The sequence below is a fragment of the Corella eumyota genome, chromosome 5, assembly GCF_963082875.1.
Source record: "Corella eumyota chromosome 5, kaCorEumy4.1, whole genome shotgun sequence".
In the NCBI taxonomy this organism is placed as follows: Eukaryota; Metazoa; Chordata; class Ascidiacea; order Phlebobranchia; family Corellidae; genus Corella; species Corella eumyota.
This window is the reverse complement of record NC_137494.1, coordinates 1,435,506-1,446,687: the sequence shown is the minus strand read 5'-3', so window position 1 is coordinate 1,446,687 and position 11,182 is coordinate 1,435,506. Positions and strand designations below refer to the sequence as shown.

At 28.8% G+C, this 11,182-nt stretch overlaps 1 protein-coding gene across 1 annotated transcript; it reads right to left on the bottom strand.

The window, feature by feature from the left end:
- Nucleotides 1-213: 213 nt before the first annotated feature.
- LOC145752521 (uncharacterized) lies at nucleotides 214-10,607 on the bottom strand. The gene is made up of 21 exons (XM_082568821.1): nucleotides 10,586-10,607; nucleotides 10,345-10,434; nucleotides 10,036-10,155; nucleotides 9,700-9,843; nucleotides 8,893-9,036; nucleotides 8,208-8,386; nucleotides 7,746-7,987; nucleotides 7,317-7,441; nucleotides 6,771-7,057; nucleotides 6,195-6,342; nucleotides 5,804-5,953; nucleotides 5,266-5,363; nucleotides 4,347-4,785; nucleotides 3,197-3,416; nucleotides 2,803-2,935; nucleotides 2,551-2,725; nucleotides 1,905-2,094; nucleotides 1,375-1,536; nucleotides 932-1,102; nucleotides 649-706; nucleotides 214-372 (listed from the first exon to the last, which is right to left on the bottom strand). The coding sequence occupies exons 1-21, from the start codon at nucleotides 10,605-10,607 to the stop codon at nucleotides 214-216; spliced, it is 3,456 nt and encodes a 1,151-aa protein (XP_082424947.1).
- Between the last annotated feature and the right edge of the window lie 575 nt (nucleotides 10,608-11,182).

The following is an 11,182-nucleotide window of genomic DNA, read 5'->3' as shown; positions in this document are numbered from 1 at the left end:
TTAGCATTATATAATAAAAATAAATAAACGCTTTTGTAAACTAAAAAAAAATAAAAAATTAGCTTTAAATATATTTAATACAGTTTTGCATAGATACTTTATAAAACAAAAAAAATGAAATTTTTGCCATAAATTTTAAAGTAATAGTATAATTTTGTCCTAAAATAAATATGAACAATTTCGTTAAAATCTGGCACTCATTAAATTTAATTATTATGTCTTATTAGCAAGCAAGTTATAATACAAAATCCAGGTATTAGTTGTCCCATATAGTAAATTGAATTTGATAATTGTAAGATTTGGTTGAGATCCAACAAAATAAATGTTAATACTGTATAACATATACAAAACCATGTCAGGTAGTTCGATATTCTAAAAATATAATTTTACAAGAGTTAAATTTAAATAAATCACATCTTATTTTACACCTAGTTTAAAATCATTTACTTAATATTGTTTTATTATTATATTAGTATTTTTAAGGTAGTTTATACAATTTTTGGTAATGAAAAAATTAACAAGCTATAAACCTATATTTGCTTACTTTGTGTAAAGATACTTCGCAAAAGGTCGAATAATTCTTGGTTTTATATAAGTTTGGTTCATTTTATCAGCGATGATAAGCAACGTAAAGTTTAAGGTGCTTACTATATATCCTGCATTTATTCCATGCCATATTCCACAAACTAACATCACAAAAAATAATCTAAAGATAAAAATATTGTAAATAATTTTTTGGCCGATTTCTGTTAAAGGTTTTCAACACTTGTTTTTTGAATTTAGTAGGAAGTTACAAAATGGTTTAAAAAAATTTTTGTTTTTTTGGTAACTTTTATAATACAAATCGATAATAAAGTTTTTAGATTTGATGGTATTAAAAAATTATTGTAAAAAAAAAAGTTATAAGAAGAAAGTCATAATAAATACAAACCTGACATTTTTCCAATTTTTTGGCAGAATATTTCCCGCGTAAATAAATTTAAACATCCACCACTGGATGGTGCAATTCCAGCTTTTAGTTAACTCGCTAATGTCGCTTGATTTCCAGAATACCTGGGGTTTAATATTTGTAATACACTCGTACGAGTAATCAGATGTTACCCTAAAAATGTCACATGTTGAATCTTTTAAAACTACAAACTTAATATGCATTGCGTTTTCTTAATCTATATATAATGAAGCTATATCCAATTAATGGGCCTACAAAATGAAAAACCGCCGTTTAGGGCGATCAAATATTAGGTGATAGTTAAGACCCTATTAAAACAATTAAAATGCTATACGTAGGGCGGGCAAAACCTTATAACTAATATAATCTTTTAAAAATAGTTTTAGTTTGTGCTGGATATTTATATAAATAATTCTTACACTTACCGGTTCATATTCTCTATGTTGGTTGGTCCTATGCCAGGTTTAGGTTTGCAATGTTTTGGGTAAACTCCAATCCCAGTTAGAATACAAACGCTTTCAGCTAATAACCAGGCTCCGACATACCGAGAACAATAAACCCAAACTATCGCAATCACAATAATACTCCTAAAAGTTAATTTAACTTAGATTTAAAAATTTTAGCACAGTTAGTTCGTTGTATTTTTAGTATTATCTTTGTTATATTAACATTACGTTTTTATTAAACCTATATGACTTATGAAATCTTCGTTTTATTAAAATATTGTTTAAAATTCTTTGATGTTTATAGTAGTATTTTTTTATTAGTTTAATTTTTTATTTATGATTTAGTTTTTAAAAGTAGTTAACTAAATAATAATTTAATTCTATATTATTTTTTTATATCTTTATCTTCGATGTGGGAAGGTCGAATGCACGACTTAAACATAGAGTAACATTAGTTACTCCGACCCAGTCTATATATATACAAGTTTAGGTACATTTACAAGACTTACTTTAATGGCAAGCTGTAGTTATCAAATTGTTCAGTTAAAACTAGATTTGGTTGAACCATCCATTTTCCAACAAAATAAAATACGAAGTAAAATATGATCTGAAACAACCTGGTTTCAACTTCTAGTTTGTAAGGTAGATAACGAGTGTGATAAAACGAATCGTTGTAAGTTCGGTATCTATAAATTGGTCCTTGAAATCAAAATTAATAAAACCTTAAAAAGCTAATAAATTAAAATGTTAAAAATATGATCTTTTGGGCGTTAGAAAGTTAGTTAAATATTTTTTTTAAAATCGAGTGATTATTCAGATTTAAAATTTATTATATTAAAAATAATTTCAGTAAGAACTTTGTTGTTATATTTAAAAAAAGTGTCACAGTAGTTATCTTGAAATTGATGTTCAGTAATTTAACATATACGTATTTATAGGCAAATTTTAGAGGTTGACTAAAAATTAACACTAGGTTATGAAAGTTTTAAATCAGACTAAGAGCCAAAGAGTTTCGGGTTCGAGTCCTACCAATGCCACACTATTAGCATTTGAACCCGACGTTTACGCATAGCTTAAACACGTATAAATATTACTCGTTTTCCTGATAAAAATATAAAAAATTTAAAGACCTTTATAATTTATAACATAACTTACCTGTAAATAAGCCTGGGAAGGCGGTCATGTAACAAACCATATCTGTAGTGGATGGCACTCTATCTAGTGACAACCATTTATAATTATTTATTCGTTTGTCTTCATTTTTATTGACGTCATCTTTTTGTTGTTTTCGATTTCGGCAGTCTTCAATTTCGTAAGATAAACAAATTATCTAAAATTTGAGAAAATAAGTGGGGGCGCTAATTCATGAAATTACGTTATTCATATTAGTATTTATTTTAATTTTACTTTTAAAATTGCACACATAAGCAATACGTTGGTGAATGCACTTGATTGCATATCAATAAAGTTAGTTTGTCTTCCGTAGGAGAAAAGAATTCGAAATAAGAGACCAGCTAATAAGACTATAGCAGAACGGCATCTGTCATTAAAAATTATCTTGTTAGGGATATTAAATTGATAGTTTTTTGTCTAAATTTTATATAGATTTATGCTGAATAATTTGTTTTTATTAGAATGATTGACATACTATTTTATTAAAAGCTAAAGTTATAGCGAAACTTTATTAAAAAATATAAATTTTTTTACGTACTATTTGTTTTAGAAGTAAGGTATTTGTTGTATGTTATATTTTTTTATGTTTAGCAAAATATAAATTGTAAAATATAAGAAAGAGGCTTACATTTGAAGTCTTATGCATCCTACACCCAGAGTTACAACCAACACAAAATAAATTGCGCTGGGCCCACAAAATAAAATAATTTGAATAACACCGAAAAATGAAATCCAATATTTTCGATTAATTCCAAAATAATCTAGTTTGCAAAGAACACCGAACACCAGAGATGATAGAAATATAACAGCATAACTAATTTCATGCCCTACCATATCCTGGTTTAAAACTGTTTAAATAAAATAAAAATTAAAAAAAATTAAAAGCTATTAGTTAGTTTAAAACTGTTTATATCAAAATTTAGTAAACCTACAAATAATTTGAAGTAACTGAATCTGATAACATGGTTTATTTTGTCCTTAATTTTTAAAAAGTGTATATTGAAATTTTTTTACCTGTATATTGAAATTTCTACACTTTTTATTAAATTAAAATAACAAAATTTTTATATAATTATCGATATTAAAAGCTAATACCAAAAATTAATCTGTTTTTTAGTTTTTTTTTAGAATTTTTTTTAACTTTCTAAACCTAATGCTGCAATGTTTATAGTTTAACTGTTTGGTAGTTATTAATTACGAGCCGGCTAATAGGTAATTTATCTAATTCTAGTATTTGATAACTAGACACTTACCGGAAACTGCTTTATTTACGTTGTTGGCTTTTAATTATGATGTCATAATTACGATATATTGTTTATTGGATATAAAAATCGCGATTGATTATTACGTAATATTACAAATTTAATTAAACATAAACAAACAGATATACAGAATAGTAAAAAAAGTATAGGAGTATAAGATGTGATTACATTACGTTTTAATAACAGAATTTAAAGACGTTACTGGTTTATGCTTGAGCATCAAAATGACGGATTTTTACGCTTTTTTGTGCATCTTTAAATATTTTTATAACATATTTTGTTATTATAGATTTATAAATGATGCTAGATTTAGTGAAACGTAATAAAAACATTAAGAATAACGTTTTACTCAGTTGCCTAAACATTTATTAGGAAAATACGGTCACATTTATGGAATAAAATAATATTTTAATAATATAATTAAGTATATTTATTATAAATTAGTATGTTAGTTGTTTGAACAACTTTTAAAAAATAATTTTTTTTGCGGTTAATAATAAAATGATTTTGTATTGCTTTTAGGTTTGTAGGGATTTAGCTTTTCGCATTTTTCGTTTTCCGTTTTTTTACTATACCCATTTTTTTTATCCGACACCTTGCTACATCCACTTTTTCTACCCTTTATTTTACTATACCCGCTTTTTAATCCAGCTATTTCTTTATATCCGTTTTCGGATCCGATCTTAGTGTACCCATTTTTTCTATCCGCTAATTTAGCATATCCACCCTCTACCCCTAATTTTTTTAGTGCGTTTTTGATGTGCTCTGGCAATTTATCGATGTCGTACATTTTGGGATCAGTAGAAGCAGCTTTTTTGCTTCGTTGGATGTTCATAAGGTAGCCCCCAAGTATTTCGCCATCTTTAAGTTCGGGCTGGGGTGTAAATGCAACGTCTTCGGGAACTAAAAACGAAATCTTCGGGCAAACTCCATCCATGTTTCGGCAAATCAAATCCTAATTAAATTTTAAATAAATCTTAAATTGCTCTATAGGTATTACTTTATTTTTTTTTGTATATATATCTTTATCCTCAATGTGTGAAAGTCGAATGCGCGACTTAAACATAAAGTAACATCAGTTACTCCGACCCAGTCTCGAGTTGCCTGTGGCAGTTTGGGATATTATAGAGACTATAATTGCCCGGGAATTAAGCTGCTGATTAAGTGGAGTTCATACCGTTTATAGATCAGTGGGGATTGAACCAAGACCTCATGTGTGGTGTAGCAAGTGTTCTTACCACTACACCACGCTGCCAAGTTAGATTATATTTTAGATAAAAAAATATATATGAAAGCAAAAATGATCTAGGGATTCATATTAAAAATTGCTTACAGTAATGCCCCTGTTTTACAAAAGTTGGTTACGTTTCTGCTTTTATTAATTCCCAGGTTTCACGTACCTGTAAAGTTATGGTATTATATAAATGTAGTTTACCTGTAAAGTGGTTTCCCGAATAAGTTGAAATAATTCTTCACCTCCGAAAGTTGAAGGTTTCCACCATTCAGCCGCTCCTATCGGGTTTGAAAACAATCCTAAAAAATAAATATTTTTTTAGATTGGCATTTGAATAAAACTTAAAACAATAACTATGTGCTATAATACAAGCGGTAAATGTATGTGCCGGATATGGCCAATAAGCCTGTGGTAGGCCCGGTATGGTTGATATTACCTATGCAGAATTAACATCTATTTTTAGACAGTCTAAAAACTTGGTATTTTTACTGTACCATCTATAAAATCACTTAGTAATTGAAATTTCAAGTTTAAAAAAAAGAAAAAAATTTTAGGCAGTCCATAATTTCGCATTTTTAACGTTACACCTATTAGATTACTCTAATAACTTTTACTGTTTTGTAGTTATCAAAATTTAAGTTATATGAATATAATCTTGGGCTATAAACACAATACAATTTTTAAACAAAAGTAATACTGCAATCCTGCTTATACCCATAGTTTATAGTTAGTATTTTACCTCTAAAAGCAAAAGGGGATATCATTTTCATCAAAGTTTTTCCGAATATATGGTTTGGAAAAGCGTTCTCACAATACAATCCTGGATATAACTCAACAGCATCAATGTCTCCGTACAACTCTTTCAACTTGTGCGATAGAATAAACTCACCTTAAAAAGTTTTAATTTCTAGTTATAATCATAAAAATTTGTGTAGAATTTTATAAACTATGTTATATAGTAACAATAATAAAGGGAACAGCAAACAATTTGTGGCAACAATATTTTCGACTAGTTTTTACAAATTTTGTGTAAAATACTTTACTTAAAAACAGTCACTAACACCACCCAGCCATTACTGATTAATTAAACGCTTAAAAGTTAAACGAATTGATAATATTTACAAACAAACCTGTCATTTCTACAAACGATTTGTAAGGTTCCAACCCAAAAGCTTTTCTGTAATTGTTCAGAGGTTGAACCCTTAATCTTCTACTATCTTCCATCACTTGCTTGGATATGTAAGAGATAAGTCTGCCTTGATTCTCGCCCAGATATGACTAAAAAAATTGATTTTAAGTTAGTTGATTAAAGTTATTTCATAACTCTTTAGCCTATTGGTTAAGAGTATATGTGTATATATAAAACTATATTTCAAGCAATAAACTAAGTATTTAGCCTTATTAATAACGGGGACCGTGATGTATTGGTAAGAACATTTGCTACACCACATAAGGTCGTGAGTTTGATTCCTACTGCTTTCATGCTGTAGCGCCCCTGAGTAAGGTGCTATAAACTCCTGTTGAGCCAAAACTTAACCAGCAGGTTAATTATCAGGCAATTATAATCTATAATATTCCAAACTGCTATAGGCAACTTAAGACTGGGTTTGGGTACCTGCTGTTACTCTATGTTTAGGTTGCGCATTCGACCTTCCCACATCGAGGATAAAAATATATACAAAAAAATAATGTTTGATTAAACATACCTTGCCAGCATATTGCTGTGATATGGTTTTCAATGTATCAGCCAGTCCAGTCTTGACAATAGGTTCTGGGTTAAAAACCAATTCACTTAGCTCATATTGGTTCTTGTTTAAAGTTATATAGTCAGGCACCAAAGAGTGCATTTGATATAAAATATCAAACTCTAAGTGGATCTGGTTATGGTATGAGAACTCTGTTTCTGATACAAGTTCGGGGATGTAGTTGAGTTGAAGCTTATACCCGCTTAAATGCTGAACGTATTCACCAACTGTGATTTGCATTGTAACACCTATGTAGATTTAAAAATATAAAATAACCTTGATAACTACTGTTTTGGTAAGAATGAGATAGTAAGTTTACATTATGTTTTATAGAAATAGTCTTTACGCATATTTATATATACAGTTAGTTACAGTAAGCCCTTACAATTGGGAATAGGCTATGGTTTTTTTGATATATTACCTATTATTTAAGTTACATATTTGGCAGTGTGTAAGGGGTTTTTAGGCAAACCTTTTTTAAATTTAATAAAGTAATTAAGTTTTTACCAATCATGACTAGTCTTGCTGTTTGGAAAACTCTTTCATCGTCCCAGATCGGATGTTTTTTAACCAAAATATCACAAATCCGATTGTGCTCTCTGTTAAATATTGAGTTAAAATCATGTTTAACACTGTGTCAAATGAATTCTTTAAAAATAATTAAATGTTTTAGGAAGTTCTAAAAATGTTTAAAAGTTGGGTATTTAATTAAGTTTTAAAAGTAGTAAATATAAACAGCAGAGTTTTTGTTATATTGTTAAATAAAAGGACATTAAAGCTATAGTTATAACTTTTTAAAACTTTAGTTAGAATAAATATTTTTAGACTTGACTAGTTAACATATTTGTGACGTTTATTATAACGTTAATGTGTTATTTTATAAAGGAATACCATTTACTTTTTTGACTAGCAAAATTTTGAACATCATCTATTTACCTTAACCACAATGTCCCAAACACCAAGAAAGTTGGCATCAGGGTGAAAGCATCATGACCCAACAGGAACCTGTATTGCTCTGGCACTAGACTCGCACCCGGTATATGTGGATTTCCTGTTTCGTTGATTAAAGGTGGAAAGACTTCGTTGTTTATGATATGAACTTTCATTTTTCCGTCCACGTGGGATCTTAATTCGTGTTGTCGTTTCTTTGTTAACCCATAAACGTGGCTCAGATTAATCTAAAATCAATGTTGTAAAACTTTATGGGTTGGATACTGCAAAAATGACAATGCCAACCTAAGTTTACAGTTAGTTATTGTAATAAAAAAACAGAAAAAAAGAAGTTGTATATCGCTCGTATAGTGTAGGTCTTTTTATTTGAAAGAGGATTTTGCTATAGGTAAGTTATTGCTTAGTTTATAGTGTATCGGGTTTAAAAATATCAAAAACTATATTTACCGCATTGTCTTCCTTCTGATAAGGTCTTCCTTTCGACTTATCAAGATGGAAAAACTCGTGAGTAAAATGTTGGTTAAAAAATGGTAGAACTAGATTGGTATGCCGAGGATCTGGTTTAAATTCTTTGCGAAGCAAAGCCAGATTTAAAATCTCGTCCACGCTTGGCAAAGTTTTTGGTCCTAAACACAAAGTTAATTTTTTAGATGGGGTTTGATGTACGTTAAGAAGGCAGCTATATTTAAAACGTTACAACTGTTTCAGAATAGTGTATTTTATGTTAGGCTATGTGGGATTATAAGATATTGGAATAATGATAAACGTTATTAATTAAGTTAAAAGTGCATTTAATAATGTAATGAACTGACGTTGGCAGTTTATTTTTTTGGAAAAATAATGCAAAATATAATTCAAGGGTCAAGTGGCGATAAAGGTAGCAATTAGTAAAATAGGTAGTTGCTTAATGTCAATACCGATACCAGTCAATAAGTCGCCCCACTGTCAGGATTTTATTTGACTTAATAGGGTCGCTACTGCAAATAATATTTTCCCTTGATAATATACTGACGCTTCACAAACGGAAGTTCTTTTTATTTTGTAGGCTTATAATTTGGACATATTGCTCAATAAGCTATATATATATAGAAGTCATAACATATTATTATTATAACAACAATGTAGTGTTTACCTTTAACGCCTGTTTGGGTTGGACAATTAAGCGGGATAGGAGGTAAGAGTCGGGCATATACTTTGTCGTTTGCGTATGAGTCCCAGGTCGGATATGACTTCATTCCTCTATATATAGCAGGTTCCGGTACCTGGCGTAACTCATCTAAACAAACATTAATTGTTTATAGATTTCAGTTACTTGTTTATTATTTTATATTCTCTATTTTACCGGATTTTATAATATTGTATTTTTTTTTTAAATTTATTGTAAAAGGATGATGGTAAATTTTGTTGAAAGTAGATAAAATTAATTTGTAAACTTTTTAATGACATTTTATTTTGAATTTAATAATTTATATTATTTCTAACTAAACAGGTTTATAGGCCTCCTAGTAATAAATTTAAAAATTCCTAAATTAACAATCTATAAAACCGGCAGCGTGGTGTAGTGGTAAGAACACTTGCTACACCACACATGAGGTCGCCCTTGAGTAAGGCGATTTAAACGGTACGAACTCCTGCTGAGTCAGCACTTAATCAGCAGCATAATTATCGGGCAATTATAATCTATAATATCCCAAACTGCCACAGGCAACTCGAGACTGGGTCGGGGTAACTGATGTTGCTCTATGATTAAGTCGCGCATTCGACTTTTCCACATCGAGGATAAAGATATATACAAAAAAAAATTAAAAAATAACTTTGGTATTTAAATCTTAAAATAAATAATATAAAAAAATTAAAACAAAAATGAATTTAAATTGATATTCTGTTTTATATTTTGCTTTAAGTTAAACACTTACAAAAAAATCATAAAAAAACTTACTAAATATGACCAATTTTAGAAGAAAATGTCTTAGGAAATTGATTCTGTTAACCACAGCCCACAGAAACGCGAAGTTACTCAGAAAAAAGTTCTTGAAATCTTGACTCGGTTTTATCATCATTATAATTCTGTGCTTGAAATAAGCTGCAATAAAAAAACAGTTCTTAAAATTAAAATATAACAAAAACACAACTTAGATCTTAAGGATATTTTAAATATAGGTTTTGAACCTAAATACAAACAAGAAATATAAAAAATATGCTTTTAAAAAGACCATATTCGCATAGTCATCAACAAACAATAAGCTTTAAAAAACGACATTTTTTTAAGTTTTACGTGTCTCGCATCTTTTTCCATAATGTCCTGTGTTAAAGCAATCGCATTCATAAACTTCATTGTCGTCCATAGAAATACATATCCCGTTATTTTCACACGGATAGGAACAACATGCGCTATCTGTGGATAAACGAAATACCTCTTATTTTAACTAAAGTCAGTTTTTTTATATTTTTTGACTATTTTTTATTTAAATGACCATTTAGTAAAATTTTAGCATACCCTTTAAAATTGTAACTCAATAAGCATTAATAATAAATTCAATTTTAAATTAAATAACGTATAATCAATCTTTGAATTTTTACTTACATTTTATTGCTTCATTTGAAGAGGCATTGGCCTTTACAAAACCGAAAAATAAACCAAAAATTAATGCATTAACATACAACATTGTAAAATCTACAAAGTTGTTACCAATAATCTATCAAAAATTAGACTAAATGGTGGAATTTATATTAAAGTAGGGATATTGTTTGTTACATAAAAAAAGGAAATTAGTTATATCCGAAACAAAACAATAAAAAAGTGATAATTTATAGGTAGAACCTACCCGGACGCTGTAACTTATGCATTGTTATTTTCCTTTTAATTTGTTTCATACGATATACGTACCGGTCGTGTATTTACGTTTAGTTTACTGTTTTGATAAAGAGTTAACACTGTTTTGATAAAGAGTTAACCTATAACCTATAGTTTTTGCACAGCACAAATATATGCTGCGTATATAAAGTTAATGAATCAGTGTACTTGAAATATAAAGTACGTCAAATTATATTTATTGGTTAACACTGACATATATGGGCCTATCAATTTAATACTAATCTATGACTAAGCATTTTTTAATAAAATCATTCAGTCCTTAACAACGTAAAAAATATTTCTTATTTTAAGTATAGGCTTCTATGTATTTTGTTTAATGGTTTATCATGATATACATTTTTAAATCTGATATATACCGAAATATTGATCTCTCTAATGTGACATTTAAGATATTGTTAGGTCGCATTAGTGGTTAGATAATTGGGTTAAGATTTGCCTGCGGAAATATACATCTAAAATAAAACCTAATTTTGGGTCGAAAGCTTGAAATGTGTGCCAAGATTATGTGAGTAATAATATAGAAGAGTTTGGTGTATTGTAATATAGC

Excerpts from the sequence above, each read along its gene's own strand:
- LOC145752521 (XM_082568821.1), bottom strand. The coding sequence starts at position 10,607 with ATGCATAAGTTACAGCGTCCGG. Across the intron at positions 6,343-6,770 it reads CACAGCAATATGCTGGCAAG|TCATATCTGGGCGAGAATCA; the intron begins GTATGTTTAATC and ends CAATTTTTTTAG. Across the intron at positions 5,364-5,803 it reads ATCCCCTTTTGCTTTTAGAG|GATTGTTTTCAAACCCGATA; the intron begins GTAAAATACTAA and ends TTTATTTTTTAG.